Raw genomic sequence first — 27,455 nt, 5'->3', positions numbered from 1 at the left:
AGTATTTAGTTAGTCTGCCAGTGTATGAAATCAAATCTACTCCTCCCCCATGTAAGTGTGCTGAGTTTACTGAGAGGGGTGCTCACTGTTGGAACAGACCAGCACTTTGTCAGAGTGAATGTAAAGAATGCTTTCAGATGTGCAGTGCATGATGGCTGTGTGGAGGAATCCAAACGTGTGACCTAACAGGAAGGGTCAGAGGTCATGGCCATGAGAATGCTGGACTTAATTATGCAGTCTACTCATAAATTTGCAACAGAGAGCACAGATCTAGAAAGCCATGCAATCCAGGCAATCAGAACATTTCAGTAGCAGTTTGAAGACATTACACTGGAATCTGATAACGTGAGAGTTTTGTTTCACTATTTTTGACATTGCATACAAAGAAATTCATTGATCAAAAATGATCTAGGGATGAATTGGTAAATAAGTATCTATAAATACTTATTTGAAGCGCTTGTGTTCATACAGTACTGGGAAACTGCAACACTAATTCAACTTTAGTATGCATACAACATTCACTAGATTTTTGAGTTTACCATGGAATACTAAAAAAAAAAGAGATGAAGAGCAAGAGAGCTCCAGAGAGCTTAGTGAAATATTAGGTTGTGATTTTTCTTGGTTAATTATTTTCCACTTGCAGTTTGACTGACATCTGTTGGTGCACATGTTGTCTTCTGTTTGTGTTATATGGAAAAAGGCATTCACACTAGAATACTTACTGGCAAATACTGCACATACTCTATAGCACTGGAACTGAGGCACACCTTAGTTTAAACAGAAGACTCATGGGTAATGAATAAAGAGTTATAAGCTGCTGACACGTGTGTAAAACCTTCTCTATAGGAAATTTTCTTTTTTCTACCTTTTTTTTTTTATTTGTTTTAAATCATTGTTGTTAATTTCAAGGCATCGCATGCAAAGAATAAAACCAGCAATAAATTCAATGTAGTTGGGATGTTTAAAAAAACAACAGGAAGAGCATAAGACACGACCAGCTTTATCCCTTAAAATCAGCCAAAATTTAATGCCATCATGGTGCACGGTGAAACTGCAGCCCACTGCTTCAATTGGAGCAGGACTTGGTTTCAGGACCATGGACAGCATCAGAGGACATCTCTACATGTCCTCCTCTATGTCCTGGTTCACTGTGGGAACAAAAAGGAGTCCTTCACCTGACATGTCAGATCCACACTTGACAAAGACAAAGGCTGATTTAGACATTTTTGAATGGGGAAACCCCAGTTGGTGCACAGATTCCAAGAAGGAAGGCACATAGTGGACATGAGTAAAAAGACTCCAATTCAAAGTGCGGTTTCTTGGCAGTAACAATTTGTAATTTATTAATAACTCTGCTGTTTATTCAGTGTAATAAATTAATGCCACACTTTAAATCTTCTAATGTGAAATTATAAAAATACATTTCTGATATTTGTGACATACATTTTGAGCCAGTGGGCCCTTGGACACAGACATGCAAAAGGCTCCCTACCCCTCAAATATAGGAGCAAGACCCTTAGACTGAAATATATCTTTGCATCTTTTTTTGGTTGTTTTGGATCTTTATGGTCATTTTCTGTCTTATTGTGGTTGTACTGTCTCTGTTTTAGGGCATTTTGCATCTCTGTGTGGCCGTTAGACTTCCTAACAAATGAGTAGTCTGATGCTAACAAGCCAACTACAAGGCTATGGTATGGGGACCACCAGGGGCCTGTGTCACCCCTCTGGCCCTGCTTCAGTACAAAAATAATAAAGAGAATCACAGATGTGCTGCATTTCAATTTTCCTCACCAATCACATTCAAAACGATGACAGACGATAGGCCCCAATCCTCCATTGCAGTGTGCAGACACGAGTCATTAGTGTTGCATCTCGTTTGCCAAACAAATCAGTTCAATCAGATCTGCACTTTCCACTTGTTCAGAGGTGCTGGTGAGTGGAGGCGGGGTGGGGGGTGCATTTGAAAGAGGTGATTAGTGGGTGGAAGGACAGATGTCTTTATTTTGTGAATGTGAATGTGAGTGTGTGTGTGTGTGTAAACCATCTCAATTTTCAGCCACTGCTGTTTGAAAGGTTAAGAGCCATCATTCTGCTGGAAGCACAGAGTCAGACACTCCAGATGAATTTTGCCGCCTGTGAGCACGGGTCATCATGACAAACGGGGACTAAGGCCGTCTGAGAACACCAGTTTGTGAGACTAATTAGTGAACCTCACTGAGTGCTTAATGATGCTGTCAGGGTGCTTTTTAGTAGTTTTCTATCTCCTTTTAAAGTAAATATATTCAAAATGAAAACAGGAGTTAGGCTGTGGATGAAGAGAGTTGATTGTCACTATGTAATTTTCGGTCTGACAACCTTGTAAGTGCGGGAGGCGTAGGTGTGCCAGTGACAAGGAGCTTGCTTTTCAACTGACAACACCACAATGCTTGTCACTAAATGTTTTCCTCCAATCAAAATCACATTATTCAAATCTTTGAAAATGTCAACAGAGCAAACCTCAAACTTTTGATACTTTGTGCTTTTATTTCATTCTAAATCTCCAGCAGCTCTGTGAGTCATGTGACAGAGCAGGAGGAGAAGGAATGGGTCAGGAAGTAATGGCATAAGTATCCTTGCGGCTGTGGAAAATTCTGACCTCCAGTAGGACTTTCTGGATGTCAGCGAGGGCCTGACTCGGGGTCAGAATAGCACAGGCCTGTACTGCACTGCAGGCTATGGGACAGTGACCTGCTCTGCACACCCACCATTTTCACACAGATGCTGTTCAAATGCTGGATGATATCCTGATGGTTCCTCATTTTCAGCTTGAAAGACTTTCAACTTGGTGATAATCAGTGGCCAATATGGCACCATGGGCCTGAGAGTAAGGAGTCCCCAGTCCCTACTTCTACAGTATACAGCTGTTGTGAAGGACGCATTGTACTGTGGGTGATATGGGCCATAGGGCCAGTAATGACATTGTGCACACAGAAAAGGATTCTACTGGAGAAAACATTCACAAAATTTCAAATACTCCAATTTGCACAAATGGTTGAAAAAGAGAGCAGTTGTAAGGATATCATCGTTGTTGCACAAATACAGTTGTTAAGATTTACCTCATATCTAATTTATTTAGCTATAGCCATTAAATGTTTTCCACCCTTTAGTTTGTATTGTCAGTGGCAGAGTCTGCCGCTTCTGCACTGGAGATTTCAAATTCAAATGGTACATTCTCAAGGCATTTACAGGAAACGATGCATGCACTTCCTGTGCACTAGCCAGTACATGGGCACAGTGCATGCAACTTATGTGCATGCTCACTTGTCTCATAATGACATAATCCAAAAAATGGGAACAGCTGGTTCCAGTCATTCTGAAAAGTATCTGGTATGGGAAAGCCATACGTGTTTCTCATCTTTTCTTGTTCTATTTTAGATAGAGTAGCTCCTTGAGGCACATTTCCAGTCCCAAGTGATTGATATATGTGTCATGTACCTGGATTATTAAGATGTTTTTAACAGAATTAAAACAGCTATCACCAAATCAACCAGAGCCAGTTTCTGATAAAGGATTATAACTTTAAGGTCACTTCAAAATCACTAAACCTTACTAGATATATGGATTTTATAGGAATACTGAAACAAGTAAAATTTGACGAGTTCTAATGCTTAGAATTTATTTTTTAAATTTTTAAGGTTGGGGGGTGAGTATTAATGTGGGCCTATGGACAGGATGCACAGACGTATAGTCTCTGATCATATGCTGATATTCAAAACATTCCTATGATTAGAAGTGATGATTATAAAATATTATTGTGACATTAGAACGTACATACAGTACAACAAATAAGTATCAGTACATTAATAATGGAGTACTAAACACCAGGTCACTGAAGGAATATCCTAAAAATATTATACAATACTTGAAATGAGAAAGAAAATGAATTAGTCCAATTTTTTTATTTCTTGCTCACATTGCTTACACTGTTTACACTCATACTGAATACCAGCATGTATTTTATGTTGTCTTCATGATATTTGGTCTCATTAATAATAAGTTTAACAAGTTCGTGCTCATGGATTTTAAGCACATGGTTTGAGGTTGGTTATACAGTATAAACCACTTAATGACGTGAACTACCTCACTATTAATAACCCAAATAGTCTACTCTGTAGTGAGCAGTACACTGATATTTTGGACACTTATTAAGCATCATCAGCTATAATAACTGTAACAGCTGTAACACATTGTGTTGCATGACAGCAGAAAGTTGTGTACTTGTATTAAGGAGTGAATAAAGCCAAACACAGACCAAACATTTCCCCTCAAATTTCTGATGGGAACAGGATGTAAATATTTGAACCCTAAATGTTAGAGCTTGTGTATCTGTACAGACTAGGGGTGGTTCGGTTTGTTTTCGGTACAGAAATAGAAAAAATACAGTTCATAAAATTGCTTGTCATTTATTATGAACTTTTGTAAATATCAACAGTTTAATTTTTTTTATTACATTTTAAAAGAAACATAAATAAAATATATAAAAATAGAATACTGCTGCAAACTACTACTAAGTGCTCCTTTAACCAGAGAAAGGCTGTTTAAATGACTGAAAAATGATGACGCTTGTACTACACTTATTTTTCCTCACAGCAGTGTCACGTTTGTGTGGTGCCGTTTCAGATGAGTTAAAATGTTTGTTGTGTTACCAAAAACATACCTGATCTCCACTGAATGAACATATTGTATGAACTGGCAGACTGGAGCACATTAAACAATGAACAGGCGAGACATCTTATCCACCTGTCATTGTGTGTTGCTGCATTCCACTGGGAAGCTGAAGTGTTCTCAACCAGGAGGCTGTAATGAGAAGGGAGGGTCCTCCAGCTCTGGCTTCTCGTTTGTATAGGCCATGATGTTTGCTTACCAGAGGCTTGGCTGAGCTAAATGTGCTGTGTTTACTGTGCTCCAGTGCTGCCACTTAATATGTTTGTGTGGGAACGCAGAATCGAAACAAAGGTTACATAAAACAAGCCTACTGTTCACTACTGCAGTATTAGCGATTGCATTTTGTACACGTCTGCTCCAAGTCCTGTACCAAACCGGTATGAATACTTTACACCCCTAGTACAAGCATAAAGCAGAACATGACTGAACAAAGTCATATCTGCTCCACTAAAACCTCTCCTTGGATAACGGGTAATTGAAAGTACACACACAGTACATTGACCAGTCTTTCTCCTGCAGGCTTAAGAGGCACTCTGAGCTCTGATAAAACACAGATGCTCTCACTGTTCAGCATCAGGAGCCACAGTAACTCCAAACCCCTTGCTTGTATTTCAGAAAACAATGTGTTTTTGGAAGATTGATGTGATGGAAATAAAAAAAAAAAAAACATGTTATGGTTATGAAGATTGAAGGCTATGGTTTCCTGGCGGAGGGAGCAGCAGTTGGAGTGTGGAAATGGTTGGATGTTGCTTGTTTTCCAGTAGCCACAGTTTCACTGCTTGTTTCTTGCAAATCATGTTGCACAAACCAGCGTGATTAACTTGAAATCTCAGAAAATTGAATAAAGGAAATAAGTTGTGGGATGGTGCTGCCAGGTTGTTTGTGTGCTTCTCTCCTTTCAATACCAGAATGGGTTCAAGAGTTTGTCACAGAGGAAAATGCAGCAGACAGTTCCACTTTGGTGTGCAGTTCTTTCATCAACAGACTGACTGTGGCTGGTGAAAATGATGTTTTGGAATCAGTGATTTGATCTTCTGGTCACTGTGGTGGATCCAAAGGTCAGACCACTGATGTCATCCTGTTTGGTTCCAGTTTTTTTCTGTGTTGTGCTGATTTTCCTCTGTTTGCCTCTCTGTTGCATTTTATTTAGGTTCATCTTGGTCTTCAGCTGCCTGGTGCTCTCTGTGTTCTCAACCATCCCAGCTCATCAGGACTTCTCCTCCCACTGTCTTCTCATTCTGGTAAGAGACTGGTGAACCACCAGCAATATTAACTCCTTTTCTTGGGTTTGCCATAGTCCCTCTGTTCTTATTTAATCACCAAGAACACTCTAGAGCTGTACCATTAAATTGCCTGGACATAAAATTAAATATAGCGGAAATTTCTGTACTGCCCCAGGCTGTACAAATGAATCTGGGAAAGATAAGGCTCAGAAAATTTAAAGGTTGCATTACACTTTCGCATTAAATGACCTATAATAATAATTTGCAGGGCAGTTCCACCATCAGTGTGTGAGCGTATAATCTTCCCCATTGCAGGACTAATAAAGGAATGATTAAATTAAATTAGCAGTGCAGGTTGAGGCATTTTGGTGAGAATTGATAATAATGATTTAATTAATGATTAAAATGTGACGTGGTTGAGCAAATCATGATCCCTAGCCACTTCCTGTTAGGGACTTTTATTTTGAAGCCATTTCCTGCCTCATGCACCCTCACTTGCCCCAGATTTATTTTTCAGACTACTTTCACTTGCTGCTCCACCCTTGATATAACCTCCCTTAATGCTTTGCTGGTTTATCTGTTGTCATCATCTTCTTTTGTCCTTGCCTGTGTATTTTCCTGTAAGACTTCTCCTGTGACCCTTTGACTGTTTTAGTTCATCTGCATCCCTGCTGTGTCCCATCATCAGTCTGACTCTATCCCACATCCAGTTTGTCTTTTGTTCACTCAGGTTGTTAGTTTTCTTAGTGCCAGTTTATGTTGTTTGTTCTGCATTCTTTCTCTTTTAGTATCCTGTACAGCTCCTTGACTGTATGGTTCTTTGTTTCCTTTATTTAGCGTTTTCTAGTCAGGTTGAGTTTGTTCCTGTTTTAGTCACATTTGTGTTAGGTTCCCTTGTAGCCCTTTGTTTCCCTTCTTTGCTTGCATTGTCACCTGTGTTTAATTTAAGAATTCTAAAGTTTTCTGTTCAGTCTTTGTCAGGTCTACATTTGGGTGCCAATATACTCTAGCCCTAATGGTGACCACGATCAGCACACTGAAAGGGTCCTCGCTCTTTTGTGAAAAGACTACTACTGTATATGATGGAGACACTGTTTCTAAACATATACAGTACACTGAACAGGAAAGGCAGAGTGAGTTTAGCCAAATAAGAGGATTATGAGTTTACAGCCATGATAGTTGTTCATGGTAAATGGTCTTATACTTGTATAGCGCCTTTCTATGCTTTTACAACACACTCAAAGCGCTTTCACATTTTTCGGCCATTCACCCATTCGCACTCCCAAGCACTCACGCATTCACACACCGGTGACATCACCGGGAGCAACTGGCGATTCAGTGTCTTGCTCATAGACACCTCGACATGTTGACTGGACAAGCCGGGAATCGAACCGCTAATCCTCCGGTTAGGAAATGACCCACTCTACCTCCTGAGCCACAGCCGCCCCCCATTCACTTATTTCAAAAGACCAAAAGTGTTGCCCTTCAATAGGACTCATTTAAGTGTCATAGTAATCCATCCAGTATTTAAGTCTGGATCAAAATGATGGACCACCTGAGCAACAGTGCTTATAAGAGACATGAAATGTACCCTTTGTCCACCTGCCAACCATTTTAATAAAACATTTACTGACAGCCACTGCCTTATACTTTGTATATATCATCATTAACACATTTTCAAAACAACTGTCTTTTTGAACAGGAGTTTGTGATGATTGTGGTTTTTGGGTTCGAGTACATCATCCGTATTTGGTCAGCAGGATGCTGCTGTCGCTACAGAGGGTGGCAGGGACGGCTGCGCTTTGCCAGGAAGCCCTTTTGTGTCATAGGTAAGTTGTTGCAGCAGACCCTTCGGATTAGGCTCCTCTGTGGAGAGATGTATACTAATAATCTCCCCCTTTAAAGTACTCTTTCCAGCAGAAAAATAATTTCCTCTCCTTCAGTGTTTCAGTTGCCTTCTATGTGCCCTCAAATGGACCACAGTTGTCCTCTCTGTGAACACAGCTTGATGTTCAATTTTAGCACAGTTCCACAGTGTGCTATTGAGCATAAATTGCTTGTGCCATTTTTAGTTGTGGTCAGCGCTCATAAGAGCAGAAAGCATTTAACTGCCTTTTATATTTTCCACTGTTTAGGCATAGATCTCTCGGCTCCCTGGAGCGTACAGTAAAGTCCTCAAAAGAGGGACAGCCCCGCTTAGAGCGGGGGTTCTCAACCTTTTGTAACATAAACACCACTTTTGATTTGTCATATCAATGAAGGTGATATTCAGGGTCATATTTCCTCACCACACATTTTGGAGCTTTAACTGGAACAGGTTTGTTTCCCACATCACTTTTTTTTATTTCAAAAAGAAATCAACTTTGTGTCACTGCATCCAAGGAAATATTGGCTGGTTTAGCTAGCTGACAGTAGTAAAACACGTTTGTCACTTCCTGATGAGTGTTGTCATAGCCACATGGAACCAGTATTTGAAATTAAGCTTTTTAATTGGACTTTTTTTAATTTATGTGAATTCTCGAGCACATTAATAAATACCTAGCTTTGTAAATTACAAAAAAAAAGCAACAACATTTTATGAAATTTTGCAGTATTACTTCGCAGGCCAGAATGGTTGGCTTAGAGGACACGCAGGGCACCATGAGCTCCCATCGTCACAGTGGTTCATAGTGGGTGCTGTAGCTTGTCAGACTGAGGGAATGTAAGCTAAACAAAAGGGTGAAAATAAAGTAAGACAGAGAAACAAGAAGATGAAGTGTGACAGGAAGTATGGAAAAAATGAGAGATGATGATTTTATATATGAACTAGAGTCTCAGAGACACTAATAAATTAATAAACTAGGTGTATTGTTTAGTTCTCTGTGTTCTCGCTTCCTTATAGAGAGAAACCCTGTTGCTGAGCTGTAGTTTCAAAAATGTGTATTCATGTTTCCATGTCACACTTTGTGATGTGATTAGCATCAGCATGCATACAAAGAAGGGGCTCTTGAATTTTTGTATAAAATGACAGCTTTTAAAACATTGTAGAATAACTGCATTTTCATTTTGTTCTCTAGTGCCACTAAGCTGAACGTGTCTTTCCCACACCCTCTACCTACTGCACTGTACATGCTACAATAACGGGACAGGAGCAGGCCATTTTCAGTGTTTTAGATGTCAGATAATCCCAGTGATAGGTTTATTTTCACATTATGACATATACAGTGTCATGTTAACTGGTAACCTTATCTGTATTATATATCAATACCGCAGTGTTTAATGTGTGCTTTGAAAAATGAGCCATCAGGAGTTTGGTTTACCCATAGAGTACAGGGTGGGTTAAAAGTAACTAGGCATTAAAAATTGGCTATAGAATTTGTAGTATCACTAAAATCTTGATGAAAACAGTCTCTAAATAGACGATAGTAAATAGGATTTAATATTTCACACAGAAATATGGACTTTGTTACCAGTTTTTAATGCCTAGTTACTTTTCACCCATCCTGTTTATAAAATGAATACTGAAGCAAACCTTTAGTTTTAATCTAGCTGAACATACTGTGAAATATTTTTTCTCATTTGGCATTACTGTTGGCACAGACGATAATACCCAGGAGTCGAATCATTTAGCAAACTCATCAGTAAAATTCTTCAAACACATATTTCATATTTTCATATTTTCCACTGGTGGATCATGCCAGATGGAAATCGGTTTATTTGTGGCAGTGGGGATCCTCAAGTACTCTATCAAAGATGCATGTAAACGACTTGGCTGGAATAGTACAGAGTCATATTAGTGCCAGACTGCTGCTTGCCAAGGGAAGCAGTTGACTTCTGTGGAAAGTCTGTGTTCAAAATAGCCTTCACTCATCCTTTGGTAAGTGTTGGAGGCATGTGTTATTAAGTATAGTGTCCTGTGTGTACAAAAATATAAAAATACTGTACATATTTGAGTCCCAGAGTAAATTAAACATGACAGGAAGCAATTTCACCACAAGCGGTTAGCAGGTGTCTGTGTAAACTGGAGTCAGTGGAAGTCCCTTAAGACCAAAATCCTTCAGTATGGACCCTCACTGAGGGCTGAAAAAGAAGTACGGTCATCAGCAGCTTGAACGAATGACTCCTGCTACACACAATTATTGTCATTTACAGGGGGTTGTGCTCAAGAAATGTGCTTGTAAAGGGCAGAACATTTAATGATACAATAAAGGTGTTTAAGTTAATCTTTCAGTACTTCTAAGAAACTGGTCTGTGCCAACAGAAATCATGTTTACTTTTTTCTGCTATAGCAGTGATTTTCAATTTGGAATACCACACCTTACTGTAGCACTGTGGGAGGCAGCGTGGAAATCAGGCACCTGCTCTGAAAGTCTTCCAGTTTGGATTCTGTAGAAATTAGATGGCCAAATCACCTCCAACAGATTTTTTTTTCTGTTTGCACTTCTGCCCACAGAAAAGTAGACGGCATGGACATATGGCACTGTATCTGACCAAACTGAGGCTTACTGACTGTGCCAAACTGAAGATGTGGTGTTATAAAATCATGGGCATGGATGTTCTAATGGTGTGGTTGCACCATATTCCTTCCCCCGTTTATTTTAATAAGGATCAGATTTTTCAAACAGACAATAATCAAGCAGAAGAAAATGTGAGATGCTGCTTGGCTGCAATGAGTGCAAGGATGCTGATGGGGGTTAATAACAACGTTTGATCATTTACAGCTTGTGGAATTTTGTTACCCCCTTTAACAAATGGTTACTTACTACAACTGTACACCTCTTATTACAACGCTTATTACATTGACCTACCAATGCACAGACATTCAGCCTTTTGCTGTTCACTTCCTCTTGAGTTTTTTCCCCTCTCTGCACCTTCAAAGGGAGTGAACCTGCTGCAGCTCAGCGGATGGCCCCAGGGACTGTCATCTCCTGGGTGTCATTAATGTATTTTTTATGCTGCTGCTGACTTTTCCCCTTTTCCGTCGCATCACTGTGGGTCAACTGGATCATTGTTTATGGCATGAGGTATCAGCCACACCTTGGTCAGCATTTTCTCTCAGAAACAGGTTCAGAAGGAGGACAGGAGCCGGAGACACAGCTATATATGGGGGAAACCCTTTTGCACGGCCTAAACTAAACACTAGTGAAGGGTAGAGTTTCACCTGGCGCATCACTGTAATGGAAGATCTGTTTGAGAGTAAAGCAAAAGAGGAAAGGGGAGGAAAAAAAAGTTACTTGTTGAGTCACAGCAGCTTGTTATTTCAGGCTGTGCTCTATGGGTTTTGTGTTGTTCATCTGGCAGTGAGGTTTCTGTCTGAACAACTTCCAAAGTCAAATCGGCGTGTTTCTGTCTACAGCAGATCAATGTGGTACCAGGGGACTTAGACAAACATAGAGTATAGTGTGTATAAATAAAAATGTAATTACAGGATTTTTCATAAACGGTACAAGAAATATAATGAAAATATACTGACGTGAAGACAAAGGCAGTACAATATACAATAAGACAATCTATTAAAAGAAGCCTTGTGCAGGATTATTGTTTGTGTATTAATATTATTGCTTTTAGAGACCATTCATAATGACTCATTAGTCCTTCAGTTTTCTCCTTTTCCTTTGGTAAGCACTTGTGTGTGTTTCCTCTCTGCCCTGCAGACATCATAGTCCTCATAGCGTCAGTAGCGGTGGTGTCAGCGGGCAGCCAGGGCAACATCTTCGCCACCTCAGTCCTGCGGAGCCTGCGCTTCCTGCAGATCCTACGCATGGTGCGAATGGACCGAAGAGGAGGCACCTGGAAGCTGCTGGGATCTGTAGTCTACGCACACAGCAAGGTGGGCCAGAGGCATCCACAAAGGAAAGGCCAATACACATATACACAGACCTTTGTTAGCAAAATGTTTACTGTAGGTACACCTGTAGAAACTATGCAGTTCAATAGTGTATCCCCCAAAAATTGGTGAAATGTAATGTTGGGGTCTGGATTCATTGCTGTTTTTGAAAACATACAACCCCAAATTACAAAAGGTTGGGACATATGTAAAATCTAAACTCAAAAGAGTGATGTGTAAACCATCTGTGTCCTGTATCACACTGAAAACAACACAGCAGCACATTGTTTGATGTGATACCTCATCAGTTTTATTCTTTGTTCAAAATAAACACTCACTTCAATTCTGATGCTGCAACACATTCTAAAAAAAATTTGGGACAGTAAAGCATTTTCCAAGGTGTGATGTTGCCGTTCCTTCTCACAACACTTAAAAGACATTTAGGGACTGAGGTCACCAAGTGATTTAATGTGTCAGGTGTCATTTTGTCCCATTCTTTCTGTAAACAAGTCTTAAAGTGTACAACAGTCCTGGGTCTTCATTGACACAATTTGCATTTCAAAATGTGCCACACATTCTCTACTAGGGACATTTTGGGACTGTAGGCAGACCAGTCCAGCACTCACACCCTTTTCCTCCACAGCCAGGCCTTGGTAATGTACAGTATGAGGTTTTGTATTGTCTTGTTGAAAGATGCATGGGTTTCCCTGGAAAAGATGTCGTCTTGAAGGCAGCATATGTTGCTCCAACATCTCTCTGTGTTTTCCATCATTAATGGAGCCATCACAGACGTGTAAGTGACCTTTGCCAAGGGCACTGACACAACCCCAGACCATGACAGACCCTGGCTTTTGGACTTGTTGCTGGTAACAGTCTGGATGGTCCTTATGGTCTTTGGTCTGGAGCACATAGTGTCCATTCCTTCCAAAAACACCTGAAACACTGTACATGTTTCCACTATGTGATGTGTCCCAGATGTCTCTGAGCCCAGAGCTTCTGGACACTGTTGACATAGAGCTTCCTATATGTCCTTGGCACAGGACATATTATAGTGCCTGACACAGGTGTGCCAAAGTAATCCTGAGTCCATGTGGTTATATCACTTATAGAACAGTGACCATTCTTGATGCAGTGTCGTCTGAGGGATCAGAGAGCTCAGTCATCCGTCTTAGGCTTGTGCTCTTTACGCACTGAAATCCCTCTAGATTTCACATCAGCAGATGCTTCTTGTGAACACCAAATTCAGTTTTTGTTGTTGTCATTAACTGAGTGGTTCACATACTTTTTCCAGCCTGCACTGTGAATGTTTGAATGATTTATTCAATATGGACAAAAACAACCCAAATAATTGTGTTATTATTAATCATTATAACTGTAATTGCACACCTGTAACTTGACCATATTCGATACATAAATGCTTGCTGCTGTGTACTAGTATTGACTTTCTTTGCATCTCTGGGAAAGCTGTGAATTGCCTGGTCAGCTTCATTGTATCAAAACAGCCAATGCAATTTTATATAGAAAGACAGTGAAAAATAATATTGCTTTAGAAGTATTAGACTCATTGGTATTGAAATATTTAGAGGTCAGTCCAGGTTTTACTCTGGCAATCTCTCTTCTTATATTTCTTGCCATTCTCACCTCACCTCACTTTGCTTCCTCTGTGCCCCACCTCCATTGGCCCACACAAGTCCACCAACCAGTTTTTACCTTAAATCAATATGACTCCTTTCAATGCAGAGGCCAGGACAGGTCAGTGGTGCTGAAATAGCTTTTGTTTAATTCAATCAAAGCAACACATTCATGCTGAATAATCAACATCTTATTCAAAATGCAAAGGTCAGGTACTGTGTAAGGCTGAGTACTGTATGTAGTGAGGATGTGTGTTGTTAGGGCTTATTTTGTATATTCAGGGCCTTCCTTTGGCGCTCTTGGCCCACTTCAGGGTGTCTCACCAAGTAGTTATTTCTTCTGTAGTACTTTGAGTGAAAATGTACTGACCCAAAAACAACTAGTTAGGCAGCTGAATCAGCTAACCTCAGTAACAAAATATATATTTTCTCACTCACATTAATGGTTTCTAGAATTGAGCATGGTGCATTTTGAAATGGCAGTGGATTGGTGACAGCATCCACCAGCCAGTGAATGGCAGTGGGCAGCATCAAGAAGGGGTAAATCTTTTGAGTTAAAGGTGGGTGGGATGGTGCTTGGCCAGTGGTTTACATCAGTTGTTGCTTTTCTTCTTTTCTCTCTCCTCTATCCACTCACCCCAACCAGTGGAGGCAGAAAGCTGCCCACCAAGAGTCGGGTCTGACGGAGGTTTCTTCCATTAAAGGGAGTTTTTCCTCCCCAGTGTCGCCAAATGCTGCTCAAGGGGGATGTGTTGGGTTTTCCCTGTGTAATAACAGTGATAACATTAAGGTCTAGACCTTACTTTGTAGTGTCCTGAGATGACTTTTGTTGTAATTTGGTGCTATACAAATAAAATTTGATTTGATTTGGTCAGTTACAGCAGTAAGCAGTAGTAATAGAAGCATAACTGAGCTGAGAATTTACAGTTATTAGCTCTGTTTTGTGAAGGGCTCTGTGGTTTGTTGGTCAGGGTGGGTACCTCTCTGCAGTAGTGTGAGAGCTGAACCGTACTGGCTCAAGTCTGAGACCTACTCAGGTGCTACACATAAAAAGTACTATAGCTGCTAGCTACATTTAGTATTAAGTACAGGTCACGTCTAAGATGATAATTCACCGTTGTAACATGTCAAATAAGTCAGAAATCAAGGAAAAGCATGCCATGGGCTCTTTAACTTAAAGGTGCAGTGTGTGAGATTTAGTGACATCTAGTGGAGAGGTTGCAGATTGCAGCGTTCATCAAAGCTCTCATACATCATGTTAGACAGTCCTTCCAGCCGTTTAACAGCCATTATCATAAATGTAGCTCGAATTGTGCACTCAGAAAACAAGTGCAGCTGACTTGACCAAGGGAAAGCTAACAGCGGCTCACTTGACCATGGTGGGTTACTCAGCGCTGGCCATGTTCTAACTAAACCTATCAAACAAAAACTTGCATTTAAGTTAAAGTTGCATTATCTGAGATTTAGCACTAATTTAGATAGATCAAGTTAAAAAAAATATCTAGAAGTGTTTTCTCCCTGCTGTACTAACCCCCACCCCCCACTTATCCCATTGCTTTGTGTCTTTGCTTCTTTGACAAGGGGGACTCACGCTGTCTTCCTTTTTCTTCTGTTAAAGTATAACTATGATCCAACATTTCTTCATATTATAGTTCTTAAACTCAACAGTGCTTCCTCATTTCTAATGTCACTTCTCCTTTGTTTTCCAAGCATCCTTAAATCCAAGCTGTTACTTCAACATGAAAACATGAAAATTAACGCTCTAGACCTAGTGTGTGGTTTTTCCATTCTGAACTACTGTAAAACATGGTGGCTCAACATGGTGGCCTCCATGATAGGGGACCCACTCCTATGTAGATATAAAAGGCTCATTCTAAGCTGAAGAAAACACAACAGTTCTTATTTTCTGGTGATAGATTAATGCAAACATAATTATGCATACTATAGCCCATTTCTGCTAATAAATCCTTCTAGATCTTATATGTTGCACCTTTAAATGAAAGAAAACTTCTTCAGCCACTGCTTACCAAATACCTTAGGTAGATGGTAGAATAATGGAGTCTTCAATGACATCTGTGTTATGGTCAGAAGTGACTTGTCTCTCTGCTGGAGATAGAACCTGAGAAGTTCCTGAAGTTGACACAACGGTCATTGGCCTCATCTGGGACTGCAACGAAGTGGTGTACAGACAGGAAGTTAAAAAGTTGGCTCTGTGGTGTGGTCGCAACAACCTGAAGCTGAACATGCTCAAAACAGTGGAGATGACAGTGGATTTAAGGAGGAGCCACACCACTCTATCTTCATTCACCATACTTGGCAGCAATGTATCAGCATTGACGTTGTACAGTTTCCCTGGGCTCCACTATCTCTCAGGACCTGAAGTGGATGTCCATCATCAGCACCATCACCAAGAAGGCTCAACAGAGGATGTACTTCCTGCACCAGCTCAGGAAGTTCGACCTGCCCCAGGAGCTGCTGATGCAGTTCTACAGAGGAATCATCGAGTCTGTTCTCTGCTCATTCACCACTGTCTGGTTTGGCCCAGCTACCAAACAGGGCAGGAACAGACTCCAGCGGACAGTCAGGACTGCAGAAAGAATCATCAGTGCCAGCCTGCCCTCCGTGGAGGACCTGTACACCTCACGGGTCAAAAGGAGAGTAGAGAAGGTTTCTGCAGACCCCTCACACCCTGGACACAAACTGTTTGAACTCCTCACCTCTAGATGGTGTGCAGGTCACTGTACGCGAAGACAACCAGATACAAAGACAGATTCTTCCCCCACGCCATCACTCTAATGAACAGATAAATGTCTATAGCCATCATCCTGATGACTAGTTAACCAGGACTACAATAACATATGGATAGAGCCGGCCACAGGAGCCAGTCTGATAACTTGAATGTGCATATGTAGATAACTTGAATGTGCATATGTATATAATATAACTGAATACTTATGTATATAATATAATGTTTATTGCCTGTTGCCAAAACACACTGAGAGACTGCTCAACATACTTGGTGATTACAGTTGATTCTGAAGTGCCCCCTAATAGTCCTGCTCTTGTGCACTTTAACATGTGAGTTTCTATGATAAGCTCCCAGTGTGGTATAAAAACATAAGAGATGGTGTCTGTGTGGTAGAAAATAATTTGCAGTGATTGAAGCAGGTTTACAGTAAAACTCATTTCACTTTCACTTGCATTACCTGGTCAATCTATGTCCTAAAAAGCTTTGTCCTCTAAGTTCATAGAAAAGCCGATTTAGGGTGATCTATATTTAGAGGTCATATGCAAAAGTTGTTGTGCATTATAAAAATGATCTTTTTGCATGATTACAGTCTAAATGTCAGTTCTAACCTCTCTGCAGGAACTGGTAACCGCCTGGTACATTGGCTTCTTGGTTCTCATCTTCTCTTCATTTCTTGTCTATCTTGTGGAGAACAAATTCAACAAGGACTTTGCTACCTACGCTGATGCCTTGTGGTGGGGGACGGTAAGTCTGGAGGAATATATGTGATTCAGGAAAAAACATAATTTAAAGAGATGGCTCCAACAGCTTTCTGTTAATTTTTTTTATTTTTTTTATTGATTTTTCTGACAGTCCTAGCCTGTTCTTGGACTTATACTTCTTTGAATCAAATGATGATTTGACCTCACAAGCCTCTTTGTAGCTATAATTTGTGTTCTGCGCTAGTTGCTTAAAGTCAGTACCCTTGCTGATTTCTTATCTCTTATCATTTTTTCACTGTCTCTGGTCACTGACAGCTCCTTTATAAACATTTGCCTTCCACAGCTCCATTAGCTACCATTTTCATACTGGATCAAAAATTATAATGGCACCAAATGGCTGCAGCTGGCTTTGTGATGCACTGAATCAAAAGAGAGAGAGAAGGGGGGGGAGGGATAGATAGATAGACAGATAAAACAGAGTACCTAATGCAAGCAAGGACGTTCAAAAGCAGTGCCAGTTCCACTTCCAGACAAGTCTATTTGCCATGTCATTAAATAGTGAATACACTATTAATGTTACTTTTCAGGCTTTTGCTGAACACATGAGAATGTCTCATTTAGTAGTCATATTTTGATGCATTAAGTATCATCACTATGATTTGTGATCATAATTTGGTCTGTTTCTTTACTGAAACATCATTTGTTGGTTGTTTGCTTCATTAAGACGTGAGTTGTCTCAGCAGTCAGGCAAAGATGTGTAATTCTCAATAAGGCCTCTCTGTGTGTCTTTACAGGTCACCCTCACAGGCGTTAAGTAGGTCTTTACACACAAAAAAAACCACACATTGTGTTTCAAAGGCCTTTTTGGAAACACAGTATGTAAACCAGAGCCACACATCATTACTGCTGGAAAGACTCCAGGCAGCTCTGATCACTCAGATGTGATTGAAGGCATTATTTCACATTCTGCACCTATGTGGCAAAGCCAAGCCTGCAATAAGAGAAGGAGGCAAATAGAATACAGCTATGCACACCAAAACACGAAGCAGACAGAGAAAAATGCTGCTTATTATGCTAAAAATCTTCAGATATTTTCAATGTGTTCAGCTTAAAGCTCAACTGAACAGATAAGGATTTGAAAGGTGTGTTCACATTATAGCAGAAAAATAAGGGTCAGTGTAGAAACCTGAGTAGGGGCACTGTACAAAATGGCTCTTTCTTAACTACAATGCTAATCTTGCTAACAGTAGGGCACTAAGTTTTAGAGGCTCAGGCTGTGTTTTTTTTTTTTTTTAACAATCTTGTTAGCAGCATTTTTGTGCTGATATTTTATCAGCTAAATAGGGTTTCCTTTATTTAAAATCTATATGAGGATGATATGTTGTGCAGTTTGGGATATTCAGAAACAGAATTATACTAGTTTCACATCAGTTCAAGCAGTGGTCACCAGTGATTGGCTGTATGCATAAAGGTCAGAGCAACTGGGGTAAAAGTTCAACAAATCTTTAAAACCACCCTTGCTCCACGTTGTGCAGTGCATGCATCCACACAGAGTCTGTGCAGTGCATCGCATATACAACACACAGAAAAGCAGTTTTTCCTCAATGTGAACATGCCACAAGATTGTGGGTCAAGAATTTGAGACAGGTTTTCAAACTAGATATGTTAAAAGGAAGTTGTCTCTGGCCGGTAATATTACACTAGATTTTATGGTGAATTGTTGCCATCAAATTGAAGATTTAGAGTCTGGCATTTAGGCTGAACAGGTTGATAAAGTCATTTAGATGTCTGTAGATGTGGTATATCAGAGTTTCAGCCCCCAGTAGGCCTCAGCTGTATTTTTCAGATTATTATTTGCCTGTAGTGCAGCTATCTTTCCATAATGTCTGACATGTCAAATGTTTGTCATATGTCATGGTGTGGTTTAGCTTATGTATAGTAGGTGTTTGTTATTCGTAATGTGTGCTTCGGGTTGCAAGACAAATTTCATAAGTATAGTCTGACCAAGTGTAATCTAATCTAATCTAATTAAGATAGTTAGACCAATCATAAATTCACAGAAATACTAACAATCAATTTCCTTATGTTCTTTACAACAGCTGAATCGTCTTCATGTTTTATTTCTTGAAAGTGCGACCAGCTCATCCACATCATTTAGCCTGCTGTTTTCATATTTTCTCTGTGCTAAAAATGTGAATACATGCTTCAGAAACATTTGTTACCACATCAGTAATATGGTGGTAAATGACTTTTTTTTTGTTGCTCAAAGTATTGAAAAAACTTTGTGTGAAGGCTCCCTATATAAGTATTAATCAATGAAACTAATTGCTTACTAATGGGTAATAAATAATTTTCTACCACATGCTTTAACAAACCTGAAAACACCAAAGGGGGGTTTTCACTGCAAAACCAAAAGTTGTTCTTATATTTGGTGCTCTAATTAATGTCGTTAGCTACAGATTGTAAATCATTTTCATAATGAGAAATTGATACCAAAAAGCAATATGTCTTTCAAGAAACAATATCCAGCTTACACACAGTGTTCGTTAAACACGTCCTGTCAGCAGTTTTCACTGGAACTCCTTTCTGCTACAGTAGAACTCCATTACTCTACTGACAAATGAGCTTAGAATCAATTTATACAGCAGTTAATATTGTAATTTTCCAGACTGCCATTTAATAAAATTGTACAAATTCACATCAATACAACAGTCATTCAGCACCTTAAAATCATTTGTGTTGACAGATCACCCTGACAACCATTGGCTATGGGGACAAGACACCAAAGACATGGACAGGACGGATGCTGTCCGCAGGGTTTGCTCTCTTGGGCATCTCCTTCTTTGCCTTGCCAGCAGTAAGTCCAAGCTCTTCAAGTGATTCCTTCCACCTTGAATTGCAGGAAAATTTGTTCATCCTCTTCAGACAGATTCCTCTGTTTAATTAGTAATTGGCTGCAAGCCCGGTTATTTATACAGCAAGACAGCTATCGTTTCATTCACTACATTTTGTCATATGTTTGATTGCAGCCTGTGAGGTTAAGCTAAAGGGAATATTTACTGTAAGGAAGGAAAAAGGAACAAATTCAGTTTAATATTTACTTTTTCATCAGTTTTTATAAGTAAAGGTCTTTTGAAATTAAAATTAAAGGTGCTCAGCTGAATTAGTATAATTCTAACTTTAATCCTTGTGGAGCTCCTCTAGTCCTGTACTAGATGGAATTTTAGCTACAGTGTTAGCATGGCTAGCAGACTCAAACTGTGGTTTTTAACAAATGTATTAGCTCAGGGATTTTCAGCCAGTGGTCTGCGAAGCCATTGCAGGCAGCCCCTGACTGTGCATTTAATAATGTAGTTTCTCTGTAGGAATCACAATTTTTAAAAATTTTATTCTGTAAACACATTTCTGTGTGTAATTAAATGTGTAGCCTAATTATTGTTTGTGAATAATCATATTCATGTAAATATATAAAACTTAGTCAAGGTAACTATCAGGATTAAAACAGTGCCCATCTGGACTATCCAGGGTCGTCAGGTTGCTCCTTAGTCAGAATGGTGGTCCCTGGGTAACAATTAGTTGAAACCCCTGTGTTAGCTGCATCTGCCTGCTAATATTTCATCAGGCACTTATATTTTCTGTCTGGTTTCAATACGATGCCAGTTTTTATAGTTTTTTTCTGTACATACAGAAGTAATAGTAATGTACCAGTAACCTGTTGCATCCATCTATTAGTTCAAGTGGGCAACAGCAGCTGGCTACTCATACAGATCAGCACAGCTTAGGACAAAATTTAACTAATTTGAATTTTTGGTGCACAGTTGTATACACAACAAGCTGTCATGACAAGCTACATACTGAATGATGCCTGTGCAAAAGCAGGCCCCCACAGTAATGTGAATGCACCTGGAGTGGAATAGATCTTCTCAGCTAACCCTTGACCCAGTGAATATACATAGGTGTAAATTCCAAACTTTTCAAGAATTACAAGCACACTGATTCTGAACTGATCATGTCCTTTTTTATGCAGCAACAATGGTAGTTCTCATTAGAGTTGTGCTGCCTTTCTCAGCAGCTCAGTGACACTGTTAATATCATGCCAGGGTATTCTGGGCTCAGGCTTTGCCCTGAAGGTCCAGGAGCAGCACAGACAGAAGCACTTTGAGAAAAGGAGAAACCCAGCTGCCTACCTCATCCAGGTAAAGCAGACAGCCTCCTCCCTTGTCTTATTATATTATACACACATTATCAGCTTTGGGCTGGAAATTAAAAATATTATATCTGATGTATGGCTTACTATATATGACATGAAAGGCATTTGTTGCACTTATTTAAAAACAGTACTCCACGGTCTAAAAGAACTGAATATCTGCATAATATGTCAAATGTGATTATAATTCCTAAATGCCATTTATCATTGTCCAGTCCTTTTCCTTCAAAACCCTGACCCAATAAAAGCAACACAACATCTAGCTTCACCCTGTCCAGCCCTTTGACCTCTCATCCTCACTTCACTGTAAACTCTTTATTCTCTGGGAGTTTTTTAAACCCCTTCCAGATTCACCTGTATTTAAGCCTAAAAACACCAGTCTGGCAAACCATTCTTGCCACCCCCCTCTTGTCTGCATCATACATTTCCTTCTGATCTTCATGCTCATTTTGTTTCATCCTGAATTTCAGTGTTGCTGACCTCGTAGTGTCCTCCTCATATATTTCTTCATACACCTCATTTTCTTCCTGTGCTCTCTTACAAACGTCTCTTCCACATGCTTCTCCACTTTCTTCCTTTGTGGTTTCACCTCTTCATTTCTCTCCCATCTCCTGTTTCCCATCTCTCCCTCTCCTGATCTCCACCTCCACTTGTCTTCTCTCCACCACCACCTCCTGCTCTTCATCCCATCCATCCCCATGTTGTACCAGGCTGCATGGCGTTATTATTCCACCGACAGCACCAGGCCGTACCTGGACGCCACATGGCGGCACTATGAGAGCCTCCTGCCTTCCCACAGGCATGTATCCATGCCTGACCTCCGCCCAACCACAGACGTGTGACGCACCTCTTTTTTGGGTTTCACTAATCAGCTTTTTTAAATTTGTTTTCTTTTCTGTTCTCCTCATCCTCTTCCTCCTGTTCTTCCTTTTTCTTCCGACTCTCCCTGGCCTTGTTTTTGTTTTCTCTGTTTTTTTTTTCTTTCCATTTATCTTTTTCTCCTCTTTGTACTTTTTCCTTTTTCCTGGTTCTGTGTATTCTGCATGCAGTGTGTTTGGCGTAGTTATGCGGCTGATGAGAACTCGGTTTCCATTGCTACCTGGAAGCCTCACTTAAAGGCGTTGCATACCTGCAGCCCTACAAAGTAGGTACAACTATGGCAGCTGATGTCTGTATTTGGTGTCTGTGCCCCTCGAGTCATCTTTACTCAGTTATGTATGCTTTATGTTACTATACATCTTTTTAAAATGATTCATCCCTTTTACTTTTTTGCTGTTATTGCTACACTTGTTTTGTCTTTAGTATAAATGCACTGATTTAGTTTTCTTATGATAAAATGGTTCACAGCCATCACTAACATCGATCATTTCCAGGCTTCATTCATTTAAATAATAAAAAAAACCCCACTGATTTTAGCGCAGCTCTAAACAACAGTTTTGCTGCTATTACAGAAAAGAGCATTTTATCCCTCCACAGCATTCACACTGAGCCGGGCTCTTCTGTCAGTTGAGTGCTCAGTGGGCCAGGGACTTTCACCACTGACACTTTGAAGGACCGCGGCAGTAATTTTAGCACTTACCTTCTGCAACATATCTATTTATGACAGCAGTTGTAGCCTCAATGACCAATCAAACCTTTTTGAATTTGCAGCACTTTGGGCACCTTAAATTGTGTGGCCACAGAGCCATGATGCCCTGAGTAATTTCAAGGTAGAGTGCATACACATAATTCAGTCTGTCACTGGCTTTGGCAGCTGGCATATCTATACATGAAGATACAGTACAGATCTCTATAGAGGGGTTTCCCATTTACAAACAGTCGAGGATGCACACACAGGAGAGTAGAAAACTATTTATCACAATGTCACGAGAGCTTATATATGGACATTTACACCACTTAGGCTGCTTCACTTCATTTGATCCAGACCAAGAGAAAAAAGACAGTTGGCTTTTAGTTCTGGTAAAGTTTATATTCACACTGATTTTTGCAAACAAACCAAGAAGAACATCACATTGTACACACTGCTAGGTGACATCTTAATGCTTCTGTTGTATATTCATGTTTACAAAGTGGTCATTAAGGAGTAAGTGATTCTGAGCCACATTAATATTATGAGATTGCTGATTGGCTGCATACTAAATTATGACGTGAGAGACAGAACAAAAGGAGGCTTCTTGTAAAGCAATATTTCAAGTGGGATTTCTATGGGATTGCTACATCATGTTCTTTTAATGGATTTCATGAATTGCCAAAGTATACAGAATAGCTAAAGCACAGAAGATGGCTGTTTTAACTACTTTTGACTATACTGACATACAGTACTGATCCTTGTGCATACTGCAGAGGTTACAAAATGATTTTTTAAAATATTTTCAGTACATTGACTATAAAATCACTTCCTGAACATTTCACGATCACCAGATGGATTTAATAAGAGTAACTTTAAAATTGATTCTAAAATGACAAGTTTCCCATCAAACCCTGGACCATTTGGCAGCCTTGACACCAGCACAAATAAACTAAACCAAATAGGGAAAAAAACACCAGGTTTTGTTTTAACTATACTAAAACAGGTTAAGAATGAACACAACCTTAGAATCTGGGCAACCTCCTAGAAACAAGTAAAACTAGAATTACCGCTTTAAGATGACTGACCTTGACTTTTGACCACCAAAATGTAATCGGTTCATCTTTGAGTCTAATTTTGCACACTTGTGCAAAATTTTAAGAAAATCCATAAAGGTGTTCCTGGCATATAGTGTTCACAAAGATGGGACAATCGCTGGATCACAGTGACCTTGACCTTTGACCTTTGGTCACCAAGATCTATTTAGTTCATAGCTGAGTCCAAGTGGGCATTTCTGCCAAATTTGGAGAAATTCCTTCAATGTGTTCCTGATACACGGCATTCAAAAGAATGGGACAAACCCCAGGTAATTACATGCACGTCTGTCCAGACTCATAATACATTGTAGTGAAGGATCTGTAAGAAAAATAATTGATATTAAGTGCATTTAATTGGAAGAAATTCCCTCCTGAGATATCACGTTCACAAGAATGGGACAGATGGACAGACAGACAACACGAAAACATAATGCCTCAGACAGCAGCTATCACCGGTGTGGAGGCATTGTTACTGTTTAGAGGTCATTCCCAAAACAAGTTTAACTAGCTAATGTGACACATGGAATTCCAGTGAAAATTCACAGCTAGTAGAAGTAATAGCACCACCAAAACTACACAGTTTGCTCTTGCAGATAGTTAGAAAGGCTGTGTGTGTGTTCCATACCACCAATGATTAAAAAGTTTACACATGGAAAATAAGACTTAAGCTGTGATTTAAAAGCATGTCTGTTGCATATCTAGCATTAAGAGATAAACTAATATTAGATCTCCCTCATTCTGGATATTATATCAGTAACATTGCGTATAACCTTTCTTCTGTTTTCCATCTAAATATACCAGACACTAGATGTATGCCAGCGGTACCAGTTTCTGTTTAAAATGAGCCATCACCTTATTAAAAACCCCTAACTCTGACCAGATGGGTAGATACCAACATATTATTCACAACTAACCAGGAGGTTTCCTTCATGGGATACTGAATATTTTCCACCCATTATCTTTAGTATTTATGGCACAATAACATGTTCTCATGCTGATTCCCCACTTCAGTACTCTGGTTTGTTTTCTAACCCCTTCTGAACATGTGTGACATTACTCAGAAGCCTGGAAATATTAGAAAAAGTTCTATACAACAAGGTTCTGTACAGTTCTATAGTCATAATGAATGTATTATACAAAACACACACTGATCACAAAGACACTTCTTACAGAGAATAAGTGACTTTAGTTAATCACTGGCTTCTCTTTTTGCAGCTGCTTCCTTTGTTTGCCTGTTGATCTGCATCTTTGTAGTGAGCCTGCTGTCTGTTAAAAGTCTTTTCCCCCTGGAATGTATATTATTGATTGATGTGTTGCTGCCCTTCCCACTTTTAAAAGCAACTGTTGCTTGAAAAAACCTTTAATGTAAACCTCTTCCTATCATGCTGAGTTCAAGGACCATACTGGTGTGTTTCCAGGTTTTAATTTCATCAATGCAAATCATATAACTAACATTTGTGCCCACCAATTCTGCATACACACCACAAAAACACAACAAGTTACAACAAGTTATCCAGTGGTTTTTCAACATGGTTAACTTTAATGTAAAGTCTATGTGATTGGTAGTGAATAAGATAAAACCAAGAGGCAACCTCAGAGTCTTGAGATATGAAGCCAATGCGGAAGTGCTAAAACCTGCAGTTTCTCTAATGGCCACTTGAGACTGGCTCCAAAGGGGAGTCAATCCCTACAGACTCCCATGTTAAAATACCCAACTTTATATCAGAAATAAACATGTTTATAGCCTTTTGCAAACAGCAGTTTTGGTCTCTATAGCTAAATGTGGGGGGGTATGGGGGTCCCCAATGCCCCACCTCTTTGCTCATTTTTGGATTAGCCGTAGGAGATGGAGTGAAGCACTAGCAATATGGCAATGATCAGACATCATAATCGCTATTCAGAAAGCCAGTGGGTGACGTCATGGTAGGTTTGTCTACCTTGTATACAGGGTGGGTGAAAAGTAACTAGGCATAAAAAATTGGCTATAGAACTTGTAGTATCACTGGAGTCATGATGAAAACAGTCTCTAAATAGACAATAGTAAATAGGATTTCATGAGAAATCCTATTTGATTTAATATGATTCATGAATGATATGAATCAAATTCAATCATTTAAATATCAATCAAATTCATATGAAATGAAATCATATTTCATATGAAATCTATCTATGCAGGCAGCACGGTGGCATGGTGGTTAGGTTTGTGACCTTTCTGTGCAGAGTTTACATGTTCTCCCCATGCTTGCGTGGGTTCTTTCCAGGTGCTCCGGCTTCCTCCCACAGTCCAAAGACGTACGGCTTAGGTTGATTGGTGTCTCTAAATTGCCTGTAGGAGTGAATGTGTGAGTGGTTATTTGTGTGCGTGTTGGCCCTGCAATGGACTGGTGTACCCTGCCTTCACCCAAGTGCCAGCTGGGATTGGCTCCAGCCCCCCCGCGACCCTGTTTGGGACTGAGCGGTATAGAAGATGACTGAATAAATCTATCTATGCAGAGACTGTTTTCATCATGGCTCCAGTGATACTACAAGTTCTATAGCCAATTTTTTATGCCTAGTTACTTTTCACCCACCCTGTATACAGACAGTGGCTAAAACATACCTAAAGCTCTAGTATGGTCCTCTCAGCACTGTGAGCACTGTGCTAACACTGAAGTATTCTGAAAAGATGTTTTCTAACATATATACATATACATATATATATATATATTTACTTTTTTTTTCTCATCTGCCACTACAGGAAAGAACATGGCGACTCAACCACAAGGTTTGTAACTCTGCTGTTTTGATTGTTACAGTTCCATAATTTAAATATAGACTTGAGTATCAAACTTGAAAACGTTTTTGATGCTTGACTGAAATACATCTGAGTACCTGACTGAAATTCTGCTGAGATGTTTCCTTAGTTGAATCAGTTTGTCCTTTTTGGCAGAGTTCACCGCTTCATGTGTTTATGAACCGGTCACTAACTTTGTCTTGCATTTGGTGCTTGGCAGGTACAACAGTGTACAGTTGGTTTTAGGGTAAATGAGTGTGACACAAATAGTACAGTTGTAGACCCTAAAACCAAAGCTTCAGATGAAATATGCTAAAATATAGTCCAGAGCGGAGGAGATATTCAGTGTTGCACAATACAGTAATTCTTTGTGCTTTCATCACTGTGAGCGACCCCTTCAACAGTACACACAGTCATTTAACAATGTAAGCTAACAAGAAAAAATTTGCATTGGTTTCTGGACTGAAAGTAGTACTGTGAATTTCAAATGATGCCCAACCGTCTTTAGAAAAAAATATCTGCCATTATAAACCTGAAGACTCCTGTTGCTCCACTTCTGTGTGAAGTGCACTGTCACAGACAGTAATGTCACCCTGACTGGAGGAGTCCAAGGCCGTGGGTGATGAAATGTCTTCCTGCTAATAGCGACTTCTTCACTGGCACACTCTATGACTCACTGTTTTAGCTTCTTCTCCTCTCCAAAAATACACTCCTACAGTAGGCTATAAGCAGTCAAATAAAAGCAATAATACACACACATATTCTTAATTAATCATCATATTATTTTTTTTTTTGATTGATTTTATTCTTTCAAGCATGTAAAGACAGTTGATATGTCAACACACATAATTTCACACATATCCACAAATGCTAATCCATTATCAATTTGCTTATACCTAGTACATGCTTGAACGGAGTAGGAAGAAGTCAGACTTATCCAGTCCTACCCCATGACATCATCTTACCATCATTGGTTTGCAAGCAGTATCTCTACATA

The 27,455-nt window shown here is 39.7% G+C and overlaps 1 protein-coding gene across 5 annotated transcripts in view; it reads left to right on the top strand.

Moving 5' to 3' along the window:
• The window catches only part of LOC109956833 (potassium voltage-gated channel subfamily KQT member 5-like), a 124,529-nt gene that overhangs the window by 80,985 nt on the left and 16,089 nt on the right, over positions 1-27,455 (top strand). For 4 of the 5 annotated variants that reach the window (XM_020594208.1, XM_020594206.1, XM_020594205.1 and 1 more), the window contains exons 2-9: positions 5,855-5,945; positions 7,630-7,756; positions 11,561-11,736; positions 16,732-16,857; positions 19,561-19,671; positions 20,915-21,010; positions 22,071-22,165; positions 26,423-26,449. In XM_020594208.1, coding sequence (XP_020449864.1) covers positions 5,855-5,945; positions 7,630-7,756; positions 11,561-11,736; positions 16,732-16,857; positions 19,561-19,671; positions 20,915-21,010; positions 22,071-22,165; positions 26,423-26,449 — 849 coding nt within the window. Of the gene's footprint in view, positions 1-5,854; positions 5,946-7,629; positions 7,757-11,560; positions 11,737-16,731; positions 16,858-19,560; positions 19,672-20,914; positions 21,011-21,731; positions 21,821-22,070; positions 22,166-26,422; positions 26,450-27,455 lie in introns of all 5 variants that reach the window. The other variant, XM_020594210.1, reaches the window with a different exon arrangement.

Source organism: Monopterus albus, unplaced genomic scaffold (assembly GCF_001952655.1).
Source record: "Monopterus albus unplaced genomic scaffold, M_albus_1.0 scaffold22.1, whole genome shotgun sequence".
Classification (NCBI taxonomy): domain Eukaryota; kingdom Metazoa; phylum Chordata; class Actinopteri; order Synbranchiformes; family Synbranchidae; genus Monopterus; species Monopterus albus.
Note: the sequence above shows the minus strand (reverse complement) of the source record. Positions and strands in the feature narration are given on the sequence as shown.